The 18,988-nt window shown below is 35.9% G+C and overlaps 1 protein-coding gene across 1 annotated transcript in view; it reads right to left on the bottom strand.

The window, feature by feature from the left end:
* The window catches only part of Znf804b (zinc finger protein 804B), a 489,860-nt gene extending 478,630 nt beyond the window's left edge, over positions 1-11,230 (bottom strand). The window contains exon 1 of the mRNA XM_027391570.2: positions 11,123-11,230. Within this exon, the coding sequence (XP_027247371.1) occupies positions 11,123-11,230 (108 nt within the window). The remainder of the gene's footprint in view (positions 1-11,122) is intronic.
* Between the last annotated feature and the right edge of the window lie 7,758 nt (positions 11,231-18,988).

The following is an 18,988-nucleotide window of genomic DNA, read 5'->3' on the forward strand; positions in this document are numbered from 1 at the left end:
AGCCACTTTCTCCATCCAAATAGTTTTTGTTGTTATTTTTTAAGGATGACTTTCCCCCTTTCAAAACCTCCCTTCAGAGGAAATGGTTCTGCTTATGTCATGTTGCCAAGCTTCTAGAATTTCCTTTGAACAGGATATTATAGATTTTGAAAGATTAGAAAACATCGGTCAAGTATTACCTAGACATTCACAAATACAGTAGAAAACCTTTTCAGGCCACTGTTCTTCCCTTCTTTATTAAACTCAGGAAGATCAGAATTCTAGATCTAGCCTCATTCTTGATGCACTGAAGAGCATATAACTTCTTAAAAATCAGATGCCACATTGAATTCTAGTAAGTGCATTCAGTATAAGTCTTCCAAATTATGTGATCTGAATGTGCTATATAAATCCACCCAGCTTGGTTTGTATGAATGTGTTTATATCAATTATTATTTCCATCCTCCTCTGCACTTTAATATGCTCTACAGAGAACTATCAGCTTCAGGTACACTTTTTACATCCTAATGATCACAGAGACTAAAACGGATGTAACTTTTTAAAAAAATCACAGCAAATGACCTGTGATTAGATGGAAACCTAAGGTTTATTACTTTTTATCACTTCTCTTTCTGGCACAGTTCCTCAAATCTTACTTCTATGATGACAGAAATATCAAGCCATAAGATACTGCCACCAAGGACTTTTCCAGCAATCTCTCCTAGAATGGTGAAATTACACTACATAGCATATGGCTATTTGAGCAAGAACATTGGGTTTGATTTCCCCTGTGTTTTCTGGCTTACTCTTCTGCTGCTCCAACAGAATTGTGAACTGAGTTATTGCTAAAGAATGTTCTATCCTGCCCTTCCAGTCATTGTTGTGGGTCACAGACTTTTCCAGCTATGTGGAGCTGCTGATAATTCACCTTTACCCTTTGGATAAACCAGACCTCTCTGGTTGGACTTAAGTCTCAGTCAGTAGAGGGAAATCTATGCCAGTTACTATAAGACTAGCCAATATCCATGGCTGCAGAGGTCAGAGACCCCTACTACTGCCATTTTCCTAAACAAATATCATTTCTCCTTTCTAAACAACTACCTTTATAGCAATAGTGTATCTTTCACCCTCAACCCGCATCAAGAAGGTTTTTACTGTACAATATCTGAAGACCATTACAGACATCCACAACCATAATATATATATATATATATATATATATATATATATATATATATATATATCACCAAACATGAGAGTGGCCTTTCTTATAATGACTCACTCTTCAGGTAAGTACAGAGCTACTTCATACAGAAAAGCATTAGCCTTTCCTAACAGAATAATCTCCTCCTTGAAACTTCATGTCCTAATACCATTACAATGGCAATCAGTTTCAACAGAGATTTGGAAGGCATATACCATCTCCAATCATAACATTCAAGAACAGTTCTATATTCACAAATAAAGTCATTCAAATTACAATTAAGCATTTTTAGTCTTTATATATTCTTCTTGGAAGTAGTACTGTTTGCTTAGTAACAAAAGCTGACTTTTATCTTCATGTATGCTTATTAAATTATAACTTTTCTAATAACATTTATCTACATTTGTGCATGAATGTCATTTTTATGAAAAGTCCAATATAGATATGACTGTCTTTTAATCACTTATTGTTACCTTGCCAGTAAGTACATAATTTATATCTCCTCTCAAATAATGAAAACCTACCAAGGCTATTCTTAACCATTTGCAAGAAATTTCTCAATCCATGAGATGGTTATATCTTTGAATTTCAACATGGAATATTAAGCAAAAGATAATGAGATGTTTCTCAGATGTTACCCTGGATCTAATCTATGTATTTTATTAGCATAAATCCATTTGTTCCTACCTAATCTGTATTCTCTTGTTCATTTATTTCAAATAGCAAGATTTGTTTTAGCCATCAAAGTAAGGCAGAAGCAACAGAAATAGAGTGTGTCTCTCTATACCTACCACAAACTGACAGCCTTCATTAACTCAATTACTATCAGTTGAGCTCACCTTAACATTATCATTTTTATTTGACACTTTTATTTGTGTGTGTGTGTGTGTGAGAGAGAGAGAGAGAGAGAGAGAGAGAGAGGAGAGAGAGAGAGAGAGAGAGAGAGAGAGAGAAGAGAGAGGAGAGAGAATACACATAATGGTAGTGGTAGTCTGGATAACTTGCTTGCAGGAGTTAGTCATCTCTTTCTACAATATAGGATCCCAAGACTGAATTCCAGTTCTCATCAGCACTGGAAATTACCTGCTAAACCATCTCACTGAACTCACCTTAATTTTCTTAAAAAGACATTGCATAGTCTTTTGTTAGGACAATGTTTTCCTTTGGGTAGGAGTGATACAACCTTAAGATGCAACTGAATCTTCCAGTTTTCCCTTAGTTCCATCTGAATTTATGGACATTTAAAAAACCCTGCATGCCTACAACACAGCAACATATATTTTTTATATATTTTATGCTATTCTTTAATAGAAAACCTAAAAACTCACACTATCAAATTTTAAATTTTATATTTTATATTCCCTTTTATATTTAACATATTTTATGTTTTACATAATTTATTTTACATAGTTTACATATATTTCATATATAATTTTATATTTAATTTTTAAATTTTATTTCCTATAGATATGACTATCTATAGAAATTTGGGGGATATTTATAGATTTGTAATTCTACTAATATCATTACTTTCTTTTAAATGAATGTATTTTCCCATAGGAATTTGAGCATCATTAAATCAAAGACTAAAGTAAAAATTCTTAAATATGCCTCTGATATGATTTGATATTTGTGTTATTAAGTTTATTCTCAATCTATGGTAAATGTATAGTATAACAGAAAAGTATCTGGAAAAATAAGACAGCACTTAAAATATGAACTAGTATCCTAAATATGTTACAACATCTTGCTGAGTGTGTCACCTTACTGTGAATGAACGAACTACTGTACATCTCAGAGATTTCATTACATGAAAAAATAAGAAAACAAACACCTAAATTTGCAAAGTTTGCTTGCATTTCCTACAAAACAAAATAATGGACTATCTACATGAAATTTGTCCTCATGAACATTTTAGTCCTTCATATGAGTAATAATGCAAATATGCCAAATGGCTCTAAATATTTAAAGAGATGTCTCAAAAATGGAGATCTTGGTTCCATGAACTCCTGTTTTAAGAAGACACACTAAGAATCAGTAGTAGGAAGTAAGGAGGAAGCAGACACCTTTGAGTAAGCACAAAAGAAAACAGCATTCTTTTGTTGATCTCATAGACCCATGTCATTTAAATGTTACTCGATGGTAGGTATGATCATATTAGTTTCCTATTGTTGCTCTAACAGATTATTACACATCTACTGGTTTAATGTAAATTTGTTTTCTTCTATTTCTTTAAATCAGAAGCCTCTCTGGGATAAATATCACGATGTGAGGAGGGGTGAGACCTTCCTAGAAGTACCAAATGGGTATCTATCTACTTGACTTAGTTTCAAGTGGTAACCTACATGCCTTGGCTTATGAGCCCCATCTATAACTTCAGTAGAAGCCACAAGATAGCTTAAAACTCTCCCTCTCACCTGCACCTGACTATTCCTTAGACATTGAGCTTACCTTCATGGTCCAGGATTATCTTTCAATGTTTTTAGTTGCATCTGCAAATCTCTTCTAGTTGTTTAAGGTATTGGATTTATAATACATCTGTAAGATTAGAATATGAGTATAATTCAGGTGCTATTATTCTTCCCACCATAATAAAATATTAGAAGTGTATAATTTCATTAGTAAGGTTTTTAGAGTGTTTGGACTCTATTTAAAAAGTCAAATAAGATATGTATTAAATACAACAAAAGTATTAGCATTAAGAAATCAGTCATAGAATAATCCTGATTCCTCTCCTGAGACTCCTCTACTTATTGATCCTGGAAGATTAGTGTTCAGAAGAAGTCCAAGGTTCTGGTATAACACCCTTACTGATCCTAAAAACCAAGTGCTAAGAAAGTCGCTTTGGTAAGCCCATGGCTCTCTGGGTAACTGGAGATGCTTGATAATTGTATGTCCATCATCCTGTGGCTGCTCTGAGTTTGTTTTTTAAAGAGCTACAGTGCTCACTTGTTGGGGAATTATTTAATGTTTCACCACAAATAATAAAAGGAAATAATGTAAATATCATGTTGCTATTTTTCATCGTCACTAACCTTTCAAAAGCAGAGGATGATCAAGCTCCTACCTTTCTCAGGAGCTTTATAATATGTGACAATAACAAGTAAAGTCTTAAGAAGCTAATGCATTCATATCAGCCATGTATATACATGGTCAGTCTGTTGCCTCTTCGGGTCTTCTGCAAGTGCTGTTCTAAAATTGGCACATGGAACAAAGCACCTACAACTTGGGCTAATGGGAAAGGCCAAGTACACTTGAAGCTCCTGACTAAGCACTAACATTTACTGAGCACTCAATGAATGTCAGGTGCCACTCTCAAAGCACCATATTATGAGCCTCCTCCCTCATTGTGAAGTAGAAGCTGAACTTAAGATAACTTTTATGATTGCTCTTTAATTGCTAACAATTTAGAATTATGGAATTTGACTCTATACCTTCTTTCTTTAGATCTACCTGTAACACTCCCCCTGTGTGTTTCAACCATGAAGAGAAATGTATCTATGTATGACATACAACAGGGAAAAAATGTGTTTTCTCTTTGTGTTATAAATGGATGTTGGGAATTATAGTTATTCATTTCAAACTGGATGTCTGGAAAAAACATGTAAGTGGACAATAGAGATATTTAGGGCAGGTGAAGTATTCAGTATAACCACATTAGGGAATGTGAGCATAGAGGAACACTATTAGGTGAGTTCCCTGAATGAAAATGGGTGGAAATTATAAATTATGACCTGCAAATAAAGTTTATGTGTGAATGATAATTACAGAGAACATACAGTTGACTGGGAGACCAGACAGAATGTTGTGTGCTCACTGTTTTCAGGAGCCAGGATCTCTGGAGTTACAGATCTTGTACCACCAATATCTATATGGTGAATCAGATGTTGAAAAGCAAGAAGTGAAGGAATAAGAATCAATGATAAGGAAAATGAGAGGAGGAGGGATGTTGTTTCAAACCAACTTGCAACGTTTGTTCAAAAAAATGCAGCATAGTCATAGAAATGTGAAATAAAACCTGCCAAAAATATTTCATGATTGCCAAAGTCCCAAATTGGCAGCCTTAATTGTCCTTTCTAGAAATGAAAGAAAAAAAAAAAAAGGGAACTCACAACCGGGTAGCATGGAGTTCCCAGGGGTGGCCCTACATGGTGACAGTCTATATTGTTATTTATAACTTGTTTTGACAATAAACCTCAGTCTCCCAAAAGACATTTCTTGCATTAAAACAACAAAGCATAAATTTGAAAAGAATAAGCAGCACAGGGAATAAAATAAAACTCAGACTGGAACTAGGTGATAAGCACAGGTGAACCATCTGGTTTTGGAGACAAACTTTAATCCCTATCATTTTATAAGCCCCAGATTTATCTCTTGGCTTCCTATCAACCAAGGGAAATATAGAAACAAGAGTGAGTTTACTCTATGGGAAACTGTCTTTCCATCAGAAATGTTCAGATCTTATATCTCATAGTTAAATAATAGAGAACTGTAGTACAACACCTCAGGAGGCCATCACTGCAAAATCGACAGCATTAGTAAATATTCCTCAAAACAAAATTTAAAATCCCTCCTTTATTTATAAAACTGAATATATTTTGTGTTTGTTTTTCCTTTCAGTAAACTATGTCTGTATTATTACATCACAGGATGCTGTCTAAATTAAGAAGTAACTCATCTCTTCATTAATTTTAGGAAGCTCTTTGAATATGTAAGACGATATAATAGGTGTGTGATCCCCATTAGCATGATGACACTGCACTTCTTTGTGAAAACTTACCAAATATTTAGTCTTTCTATGTATATAAACTGAGTGTGTTGTGTGGAAGTGTCTGTGCCGCCTAAGTTTTGAATTTCTTATGGGATTGCTACAAGCAAAAGATATTTCCAAAATAGAATTTTAAATTTTTATTCAAATTATTTTCTAAGAATACATGAATATATGCTAAAGGGTTGCTATGCCATAACCAGATAACTTCACACCTGGTTGGAGTTATTGAGCTTATGCTGGATTTTTCTTCCTCAGGTCAGAATACTAGCCTAGACCAACAACCTTTCAAGCTATGTTCTTATTTTCCCGTGGAAAATATGAAGTTTAGTGCACACACATTGTACCACAAGTTTAACTACGATTGTTGCTAATTTTAATTAGGAAATGGTTGAATTCTATCTTAAACACCATCCAATCTGCCTCACACATGAGGCTAAGATGTTTTATATTTATTTCCAAAATATAAAGCAGAAACTTAAATTTGTCTCAATTTGATAGCTAAAATGAATAACTCAAGATAGAAGAGAAATGCCAAGTAAGTTAACAAAAGCCACAAATTAAGTCTCCTAAATATTGACTTCATTCTTATGGAAATTTCTTAAAGTTAAATAAACACAGGTTCTTTTAAAACAGGATGGTGACACTCTCTCCTTCAGATAAATTCTAAGCACAAGATTTTTGTGGAAGTTTGGAAAGAGAAGACAGGGATGAAAGCACAAGGCAAGGAAAGGAATTTGCTTAATATGCTATTTGACATAAGAGGAAAACATGACTTGAACGTGTAGCTGAGACTTTATTGAAAATATATGAAAGTGCTATGTAGTCATGAATTCAGGAAAAGGAGACATATCCTCACAATTATACATCAGTTTGGAGGCATTATAATGTGATTAATATGTACTTATTCATAAGAATCTTGAAAATACACAGGATAGAACAGGATAAACTTAATAAAAAGAACAAGGGTGTAACTGCTCAGTTCCTTATTTAGGAAATTGCCTGTTAGGGAACTTCAAGGTTATCCATTATGTCTAGAATAATGTCTATCATTTCTGGATGTACATATCTGAATACACATAGGATTTGGGTGTGTTTAAGAGGCATATGCATATATGTGTGTTTACACACATGTAAGCATATATATCATATTCTACTTAGATTAGTTGATTTAGACAAACATACCAACTCAGAATAAGATGACCAGATACAAAACATGGGACCATGGCATATACAATAGACAGTCAAAGGGGTATCCTCCACATGCAGTACTTTAGGGAAATTAAGCAAGCTCTAAAGTTATTCTTGGATTTTTCACTATATTGTGGTCAGAAAAAAATACAGACTTCTAACCTTGTCTAATTTTCAGAAGAGTGATGATGAAGTATGTACCATAGTTTAAACATACAGCTATGATTATTAACTAATGGATTAAGTGCTAGGAATGAATGTCTTACTATTAATCACACACAGATTAAGGGATATATAAGAAGACACTGAAATTAATCTAAAGTTGAGATGATATTTCAGAGAACATAAAAATAACTGAAAGGTACATAAGAATCAACTGAAAAGTATTTTACTGAGAGGATATTACCTATTTTATTGATTCAAATACAGTGATAGGCCTTTAAGATTTTTCTTAATGAGTACTTCAATTATTTTAACAAAGTTTTATGTGTTTGGTGCCTAAAAATATATATGGATGTAATATATCTTGAGCACAGTTAGCCATGGTTATCTAGCTACCTACCTAAGATATGTGTATGTCCACCTAATACTGGCTCTTAAAGGCATCATTCAATCATATCATTTTAGAGTTGAGAAAACATCCAGGATAAACATCCTAAAATTTAGCAAAATATATTAATTTTTTAAATAAAATTTTACATTAAACATTAAGAAATACTGCTATTCCCCTTAATCTATCTTGGATTTAGTGGAGCATAAGCCATCTCAAATCAATTATTCACATGCTCATTAGAATGAAACACAATTTTATGTTTTCATGCAGAACAAAGAGGCAATCATAAGATATTTCTGTGTGTTAACTTTGGAGATAGAAGTAGAATTTCACCCTATGATTTTCAGTTTAATAATCTGTGAGTATTGTTAGCAGATAAAATACTTTACTGCTTCATATTTCAATCAGCTACCCCATTTCATATTTATTATGAGAAATATATAATTATATATGTAATGACTCAATATTTTATATATAAAATTTCTTGGAATTTTATATATACACATGTATGCATGTATGTATGTATGTATGTCTTTTACCCAATTCTCTTTTGTGCTTTGAGGTTAATATCTCATGTTGCCATTAAACAGACGTGACTAAAACATAAGAAATTTGTTTAATTATTTTCAAATATTTACTTAAAATATTTGTAAGTATATTATAGACAGTGAAATGTCAAATCTATACTATACAGGCATAGTTATAACAAAAATGAAAAATAAAAGTTTATTAAGCTAAGAAGTAATTGTCTCTTTTCTACAAGAGAATACAAAATACTCTTATTCTATAATTGTGTTTTATTGAATATTAAGGCCATGTCCAATTTTTAAATAGCTCTACTAACCCCAAACATGTGGAATAAATAGAGAGACATGGGTTAAAAAAAGAAGGATAAAGATTAAGTAGTAAAGAACTAGTGAAAGTTACTTGTCAACTAACATCCCAGTCTGTAGTTCTAGGGAAATCGAATCTTGGGAAGTTAACATAATAAGTAACAACCAATTTTACATTATTCTAGATACTAAATTTGAAAATGCATTATCATAATAGACACCTATTTCAAAAACTATAAATGACCGTGTTTAACAAGTATATGACCAATGAGCTTAATATAGCATTGAAGGCATATGAATAAACTACTATCAATCTGGATATAACAAGAGCAATTGTTGAATTATATATATATATATATATATATATATATATATATATATATTTAGTTTGCTATTTTGCAACCTGTTGATCATGAAGGCAAACACACACTCCTGGAGATAAGTGAGCTATTCAAAGCCAAAGAGTCTAGGGTCTAGAATGTAGTGACTTATTTTGCCTTAGAGAAAAAGACATCCTGCCATGGAAAGAGAATTTAAACCAAATGAAGATTTCTCTCAACAGAGAACAGATGAGTATCAGTTTCAAACACAGCCCAACTCATGAGAGAGACTGGTCAAACCTTGAAAAAAGACAATTTCCATGGTAAAATGTGACAAGAAAAAAAATGGGTTTGTAGAGTATGTATTAAAGCTACTTTACACATTTCTAAATAGCTCCTGCATCATTTTAGTGAGCATTATCCAGTGAATCAAACTGAAGAAATTGAAAAAAGTAATGGAATTATTCAAGTGAACTAGAAAAATACTGTACCATAGGTGTGCAGCTGTACCCTGGACAACCAGCACAGCCATGTGGATGGAAGGCTGGCATCTGCCATCCACATTTCCACAGTATATGTGAGATCAGCCAGGCTTTGGGAACATGAGCAACCAGAAGAAACACAGGAATATCATTGACCAAATGACAGAAACTTCCTCTTTAAACACTAGAGATCTTATCATATTCTAATCTCCTTGAATAGAATTAAGCTGTGTAATAATGGTGAGATGTGTCTCCTTTGATCCCAATTATTGAGATGTATGCACGTCACACAACAATTGACTCTGGAAAGTTATGGAGACAGCCACAAAGATTATCAACACACTAAGAAAAAATTCCTGTAAGAAAACTGGAGCAGTATAGGTTTGCAAGGCAACATGTGTTTAAAGAAGAACTGGGGGGAATTGTTTGCCCTGAGGAAAATGCTCCTGACACTGTGAATTGTTGCATGCTGTAAATGGTTTGCTGAGGCTGCACAAATTCCAATCCTTACTCCTTAAAGTGGACGAGATTCAGACCGGCTGTTCGTACTGACTGTCGGCTGTATTTTTCAACCGACTGGAACTGCCAAGTCCCTTTCTAGCCCTGTGAGTTTAATTGTAACTGTTAATGCAAACAGTGTTCTCCAGGTAGCATTTCTGGCTCTCTACATTTAGTTGGGACTGTTACAGCAATGCACATTTTGAAGTATATGAAAATATGAAGAAAGAGTTTGTCATTGGGAATCTTGTTTATGGATCTGAGTACAATGTACCTCAGAATTCCAGATTATTATTCAAATCAAAGATACTGTTAACCAAAGGTGTTTATAATATATAGAAGCTGTAAATAATTCACACTAATGAAGCATTAAGCTATAATGGAAAGTCTGAGATACAAAATACTCAGTTAAATTAAGCCCTTCCTGTCTCTGACATGCAAAATAAAAATACTCTTTTAATATCAGAATAGAAAAGTTGTTCGTTAAGTTTGGATACTTGGACATTTACTGTGGTCTAACACTGAATATATATATATATATATATATATATATATATATATATATTCAAACTATGCATGCATATACACATATATACACATTTTCTTTAAAGACATTTGAACCCTTAAAACAGTTTATAGTACTGTGAATTGATTGATAAATATAGAAAGGCCTTAGATTCTGGACAATAGTATTTGAACAGTTTACTAAGTTAAATAAAAGCACTTAATTTTCAGGTTAAGACATTTTGGGGTAATACAATGAACAACCCATATGGCTTTATGCAAGGAAGTCATCCACTTCCTTCTAAAGAATCTAGTTTAGTTTCCTTGGACTTAGCGATGCTTAGAAAAACAACACCTCTTCAGTTTCCCAAGAGAAACCCCTTGAGGAGTTTGTTTTCCTATAAAGCAGCTGTAAAATTATTAAACTAATCGGAAAGTATGACTTCACAAAAGCACATTATAAAGTGTCAGACAGACTTTCTACACTACCCAAAGCAATAAGATTCTGCCAGAGGATCTACCTTCATCCCTGCACTTAACCGTGTTCAGCAAATATTTGCATGCACAACCTACAGATCAAAATGACTGGGATGACAAGAAACATGTAAATACACACCCCTCTCTGTAATTGTCGCGAAGTGTGTCTGGTGATGTAACTAAGGATGGTGCTTTTAAGCCCTACAAGTCTAACCCACTCTATCAGGCAGGACAGCATCTCTCAATGTCTCTTTTTGTTTTCATTTGATTTTGAACATGTGTGAATGGGTGCGCGCGCCTGTGTGCACATTACCGGAGACGGAGATCCGTTCTTGCAGAGGGGACCTCTGAAGACTCCCTTAATGCCCCTGTAGTGCCCATTGCTGAGATGTCTCGAACTGATGACCAGGTAACAAGCCATGTGTGTCCTGGCTGGAGGTGCTGTCTCAAACTCCTCACTGGGCGACCAACAGGCAGGGAAATGCAGGCTGGTTTCTCAGCAGCAACAGTGACTGCCACCTCCAGATGAGAAGAAGCCAGCAGCAAGCTGGGGACTAAGAGCCCGCGCTCCCCTGATCGTCGACCTGAGAGTGGCTCTCGCTGCCCACAGCGGCTGCTCGGACTGAGGCGGCGGTGGCAGCCCCAGAACACTTAGAGGGCCTGGTGAACCAGTCCACATGCTGCTCTGAAGAGGCGGCGCTCAAAGGCGAGCTGAAGATGCGCTTTTTAAAGGACAACTTCCTGGATCCTCCAGGGAATCAGAGTCCTCCGCCCCTTTCCCCCACCCCTGCTGTGGCTCAGGGTGCAGGCGGGAGTAGGGTGGGGACGCTCAGGTGCAAGTCAGCATCCTGCAGCCGCTGAGTCCCAAGGCTGCAGAACCCGTGAAGCCGCCCAATCAGCCTGTGCAAGGAAGCGTGGCGCGGTTCCTCAGAGCCCAGTAGCTTTCCCTCTGCAGTGTCCGGGAGAGGGCGAGCGCTAGGAGTTGGAGATATGACTACTGTGCGGGGACAGTGAGCGTCCAGCTAGGAGCAGTGGGGTCTGGGTACAGGGGGAGGCTAGGAAAGATCACAGCTGCCACACGGAACTCACTGCTCCGCCTTCTGGTACCCGCCACACCAATCTCTTAGTTCATCTGCCGGGCTTGTGAACCAACTTTCTAAGGGGCTTAGGGGCAGACACCCAGCATGACTGGAGAGGACCGTGGAAGGAGCAGCAAGAAACCATTTCCTTTAGCCTTTTGCTGCCTGCTCCTTCTAGCGCTCCCTGTACGGAGGCCTCAGTGGCAGAAGCAACAGCTTCCCACAGCCTTTAGCGGTGAAAAGGTTCAGCCCAGAGTCCATCACACGCTATGGTAACCAGTGTGTGGCGGAGAAGGGAACTTTTAGGTGACGAACTTAAGGAAGGTATAGAAACCAATGCTGGGGTTTATGTGCATGTATATGTTTGCACACATCTAGCTACAAAGGTTCCCTTACGGAAAAACCATTCTCCGCCCTAGGTAAGACGCAGATGTTTTGGTCGGTAGAGATCTTTGTTTTACCAACCCCTAATAACTACCCTCTGGAAGGTCTTTTGGTTAGTGTAAATTAAGCCACCAGGGAGCGAACTGGACTAAAAATAAAACATCTGTGCAGAGAGAGAGAGAGAGAGAGAGAGAGACAGAGACAGAGAGACAGAGAGACAGAGAGACAGAGAGACAGAGAGAGACAGAGAGAGAGAGAGCTGAAAAGAGTCTTTTCACGGTAGGGGCAAGGCAAATGCCCTCTCTGGGGCCAAAAGCTAGCTCGGTGGAGCTATGCAATCCCTCTCTTCCACACTCAGATAAGCGTATGAGTCTTCCACTCTTGCTCATTCTACTCTACTCTAGATTCCTTGAAACACTGCTGCTCTAGCTCTCTTTATCTAGGCTTTCTCCTAGAGGTCTCTCTCCTCTCTTGCAGTGAGGAATCAGGCTCGGCAGACATATAGGACCTCACACAAATGACAGAAAGATATAAAAATAAAATATTTGAATTCTTCCAATTAAGACAGCTCATAAATTAGGGAAGGAGTGAGTTCTATTTTAACTTTTGTAGCTTCCTAATTAAAGACTGACTTCTCTTTATATTATTGCATGGCTTACTATCATGAATATTTTATTAAAAACGCTTACATGTATGTGTCATCGTAAAACTTTTAGATAAATTTTAGTTGGGAGATTTGGAAGCATTTGAGTATGCATTTTGAGTTTTTTATTGACCAAATGACAGAAACTTCCTCTTTAAACACTAGCGATCTCAGTTCAACATCGTATTCTAATCTCCTTACCCTTGAACTAAAAACTGACGGAAACTTACGTAGTCCAATGTAAAGTTTCTAGGAATGTTATAGTTGGCTTTTAACTATCTTGGTAAAACTTTGAATATCAACATGAACTCAACACGTTCATCCACTTTCCTCTTTCTGACATATTTACCGTAACACCAACAGTATTTTAACTCCATGATATTTAATCAACTTAAAAATGTAAAATGTTTTTATGAACCCATACTTTTCATATAAAAGTGTATTTGCAAATACCAAAACTACAAAAACAAGTAAAAGCTTTCTTCCCACTTGTGATTTTAAAAGAAGATAATATGGCTTAGTTTCCAGCTACATTTTGCTCTTGATAAATGGAAATAGCAAACAGCCTTGAGGAACAAAGTGCAAGCATCCTAGAATGAATTATAAAGATAAACAATGTCACCTTCTATGAATACATTCCAAGGATACAGTGCCTTATTTATTAAACAAATACACTTTCTAATAATCTGTGATTATTTTAAGGATAAAATATTTTCTAAAAGTACTAGTGGGCTATAGAGTATAAAATCAAATATTTCAATCTATCATATTATGAATTGGTTACTTTTCAGACATCTTGTCCATTACAACATCACCCTTTGTGCTAGACTTTGTCCCAAGAGAAAACAAAGTATTTGCTTTTCAAGTATTAAATTATTTGGCTAATTTTTTCAAAACTTGTTAATTTTTTGAGATTTATATTCTTTGCAATTAAATGGTACCACTTTTTCTTGTCATTTCAAGTTAAGTAATAGCTTTTTCTTTGCTTTCAAGTGTTTTGCTACATACATATCTTAAAATATTGAAACAAAACATGGCACATGTGTTACCTAGACTATTCAAATAATAGTGATGATGATTGATGATGATGATGATGATGATGATGATGATGATAATAATAATAATAATAATAATAATATAAACTTCCTTTCCTTGCCAGCTTGTGTTTGATGCCTCTTGGCATGGTACTATATTTAATAACTTTTACCACTGTCAGCCTGTATTTAAGACATGGTCTACTAAATATAAATAAGAAACATATATGTTATTTACAATAAGAAAGTTTCTCAGTTGTATTAAATTGTCTTTGCAAAATAAGGTAGTCTAATAATTAAAATTTGTGGGGAAAATAAAATGAAAGTAAAGGATTTTAAAATATGGCTATAGGAAGTCAATTTTAGTCACGAGTGAACCCCATTACAACAAGCACTATGAAAAGCAAATATTATGCACAAATTTACATGGTCCATTTATTTTAAGCAATGTTTGATCTAAGAGATTTCATTCCATGGAAAGGAATATGAACAGCAAAAAGAAAAATGGACTTCAGGCTGCAAGCAATTTGATAATCCATATATTTAGATGATTGACAACTACATGTCTCATATACACTCCGTATCTCTCTACCCTCTGACCTCACCTAAGTCTGAACCATGATTACTTCTTTCTTGAGCAAATATGACACTTCCTCACTCCCTAGTGTCCTTAACTCTAATTGTGCATCTATATACAACTTGTTCTCTGTCATCCAGGAGTCAGCGATATTTTACAAACTCAGATCATGTCCTAGAGCATCCTGATTAAACCAGGTAGTATTTCATGTTGCCTTTAAAACCAGGTCAGACTACATAGTAGTGATTTAAAAACAACAGAGAAGCTTACTTGGTCTAGCCTCTATGCTCTCTCTTGCAAGCGCCCCCCCCCCCCGGCTCTTGCCCTGTTCTTTTCACTCTTGTTCCTCATGGTGTTCCCGAACACACCCAGAATCCTTCTACTGCCATCTCACTGTTCTAGCTTTCCATGCCACTAGAAACTCTCCTGCCTTCACCTCACATGGAAGAGGCTTGTCCTTCAGGCCACATTGAAAGAAAATTGATACAGAGAGCTTCCTCCTGATCACCCAATCTAACGAAGCTATCTGTGACCTGGAGGCTTTTAAAACTTATTTTTAAGCATAGTCATAGGCATCCTTTTCCACACAAGTTTTAAATATGCATGAAAAGTGAATAGAAAGTTTAGCATGCACTCTCTGAAATCCTTCACAAATTATCTGTTGCATCCATTTAGTAAATTTACCACAACTGCTAAGCCAATATTGGACAGTATTTCCCAGATCTATGGATTACATCAGGGATCACTATGTGTTATCCAACCTACAGTTTGGGGTATGCATAATCTATTGCCATAGCATGCATAATAATTTCATTACTCTGGTAAGTCCTCTGTGCTCCATTTCCACATCCCTCCTCCTTGCTCTCTGAATCCCTTACAACTACTCATCTTGTAACTCTTCTGCCTTTGAGCTACCCAGTTTGTGATACTTTGTCATAGCAGACTAGGGAAAAAGTTCAATCACTCTGTTTCTTGAACTGTTGAGGGACATCTTGGTGCTTCCTAATTTCGACATGGGATTAAATCTGTTATAAACATTCAAGCTTTGGTGAAAGCTTCTAAATCTTTTGTCTAAAACCTTAGAAAATCTGTCATAGGTCTGATGTTCAATTTTGTAAGAATCTGTCAGCTGGTCTTCCAATGGAGCTCTTCTTGACTTTCTGTTTGCCAGAAATGGGTGAAAGTTGTTTTTGACTCTCTACCTTCACCAGCATTTGTTGTCAAAATTTTGATGTTTTACCATCTAAATGACTCTGTGCTATATCTCATAGTTTCAAATCCCAATTCTCTGGTGACGTGGGATGTCTAACATCTTTTCATATAATTGCTTGTCATGTTTCTTATTTGCTGGCTTGTATTTTGTTATTACCTTTGATCAGTTTTTAAATTAAGCCATGTGTGGCAGTTTGAATGTGATTGGCTTCCATAAGCTCATGAGGAGTAGCACTATTAGGAGGTGTAGCTTTATTGGAGTGGTTATGACCTTGTTGGAGGAGTGTGCTATTGTGAGAATGGGCTTTAAGGTCTCATATATGCTCAAGCTCACACAGTATGTCAGACCACTACCTGTTGCCTATGAGTAAAGATGTAGGGCTCTCAGCTCCTGCTCCAACCCCATTTCTGCTTACATTCCATGTCTCATTATGATGATAATGGACTAAACCTCTGAAAATGTAACCCATCCCAATTGAATGTTTCTCTTTTATAAAGAGTTGCTGTGGTCATGGTGTCTCTTCACAGCAGCAGACACCCTAAGACACCATTTGATCCTTTACTATTGCTTAAGAATCCTTTGTCTGTGTCACATACTGATCCTTTATCAAATGTTTTTGAATTTTGTCCTCTTCCATTTCTTAGTTGTATATCTCAAAGAGTGGTGTTTTTAATTTTGATGATGCTGATATTTATCAATTTTAATGGATTACATTTTCAGTGTTACATTTACAAAGTTGTTCATAAACACCAAATCACCTATATTTTCTCCTGTAGCTTTGCCTTTTGAGTTAAGCCTTTGAGTCGTTTTGAGTTCATGTTTATAGGAAGGGTAAGGTTGGTGTCTTGACAAAATTTAGGAGATGTTACTATCTGGTCACAGAGCACATTTTATGTCCTTGGCCCATTAAACTGTCTTTGTTTCTTCATCAATGTTAATTGACGATAATAGTATGAGTTATTTCTGAGATTTGTAGTTGATTCTCTTGATTTATCTAGTCTTTTGTCAACATCATGCTATATTGCTCAACACTATAAGAACTTTTAATTAGTATTATTTTAGTATTCAAATTAGTATTTATTTTAATTTTCTGACACATTTATGTATTGATTATTAATCACAATATTGTTGATCAAATGAAGAATATCATTTTAATTTTTGTACATTTCTGTGGTCTTAATATCTAAAGCCACTCAGGAATACTTTTGCAATGAAAAACACAATTGCTCTTAAGGTGGTGAATGAAGGTTTATATTTTAAGTTACTAACATGGTTAAATTATTCAGTATGATTATCTGTGTTCATGGGTATAAATACAAATATAATATATCCAAATTTAAGTGTTTTGCTTGCTTGTTTTGTCTTAACACATGACTCCTAAAAAAATCTGTCAAATTCCACTAGTTCTGTCATATACAGGAATCCCTCTTTCCTTCACAATTCTGTAGAGATAACTCATTTTTTCTGTGTATCTTAACATGTATACATGATAGTGTTTTTTTTTTCATTTTCTATAAAGAACTTACACCTTTCATTAAAGAAAGCACTATATTTAACTTACTGCCTCTTTTATTTAAGTTCTTAAGCTCGCCTTATAACCTATGCTTTATATTTAGCCTCTTGCAAACATATTTTAGAATCCAGTGTGGTGGCATGGACCCTTAATCCCAGCACCAGGAAGCAGATGCAGACAGATCTTTGTGAGTTCTAGACCAGTGTGCTCTATATTGGGAGTTCCAGGACAGTCCGGGCTATTTAGAGAGACACTGCCTCAAAGAATAACAAAAGGAAGGGAGGGAAGGAGAGAGAGAGAGGGCGAGAGCGAGAGCGAGAAAGAAAGAGAGAGAGAAAGGAAGGAAGGAAAGAAGGAAGGAAGGAAGGAAGGAAGGAAGGAAAGAAAGAAAGAAAGAAGAAAGGTGTCTAATTATACCATATCTTCATATCTTTCTTAAATGGTTGCTAAGATTTTGCATTCTTAATATGGTCCTAGAAATGGTACATATTTCTTGTTCCTTGAACTTAATGAACCAATAACATAACAGAACTGGCTAATAGAACTCAGACATTTGAGGACATAAAAAGGCTTGAAGCATGTTCTCCTATTAGGCATCAGGCTGTACTATGAACTGTAGAGTGACACCTTAGCCACTAGGGGCTGGCTACAGGTGTGCTTAACCACGCCTGTCAGGGCGTGGTCAGGGGAGGGTCAGTCTGACACGTGGGGAGTTCTTAAGGTGCAGCAGAGACATGGGAGCTCTCTCTGGCCTCCCTAGCTTGCCTCTGGGCACACTCTGGCTTGTGCTTGGCCGGTATTATTTGAATAAAGATATCTTAACCTACAACCTCTCAGTACAGTGAACCTGTAAAACAGACTGGCACAGGACCACTCTATTTTACATGGCTGGCATCTCAAATGAGCTGCAGCTATTCAGCCTTGGGAAACGGAATGCCAAGCAGTGCTCTAGTTTAGATCCTGAATGCTCTCCCTAAGTGTGGGCCTCAGCCTGTGGGGCTATCAGAGAGTGAGAGTGGAAATCTTTAGGCGATGGGGCTCCTGAATCAACTGATGTATTGCATACATACATATCCTTTGAATACTGAGACCACAACTACTTCCTGTTCTGCTTTGCTTCCTGGTCTCTCTGAAATTTATTCCATCTGATAAAAACATTTCTGTCAGTACCATATAGCTTAAAAGCAACAGAGCCAACTCACCATAGATTGAAACCTCTGAAACTATGACCTCAAATCAATCTTTCCTCTTTGAAATCTATTTAATGCTGATATTCTGTCCAACAACAACAACAAAAAATGACTAAAACTAGTTGGGTGCTGCTGGATCTTCCTAGCAATAACCCAGGCTTTTATATTATATAAACACTATTTAAATATCAGTAACTGTATTTTCAATGCATCAGAATTTTCTGAAACTCATATTTATTAATGATAAAGGAAAAGATTCTGAGAAAACACGTAAGTAACATAGAGGTCCAGGGGCTGGAGAAGTGGCTCAGCATTCAAGAGCACTAACTTTTCTCCCAGATTTAGTTCCCTCTTCCTTTGTCCTCTGCAGGCACTGCAAGCACATGATGTACATACATACATGCAATCAAAACACATGTTCAAAATAAAATGAGTAACTCTTTAAAAGGATATAAGTACAGTAAAGATCTTGTACCTAGAGTATTTAAAGAACTGATTTCAAAGACATCCAAGATATACAAAATTATTGAAAAATCTAGTAATAGT

Source organism: Cricetulus griseus, assembly GCF_003668045.3.
Source record: "Cricetulus griseus strain 17A/GY chromosome 1 unlocalized genomic scaffold, alternate assembly CriGri-PICRH-1.0 chr1_0, whole genome shotgun sequence".
Classification (NCBI taxonomy): Eukaryota; Metazoa; Chordata; class Mammalia; order Rodentia; family Cricetidae; genus Cricetulus; species Cricetulus griseus.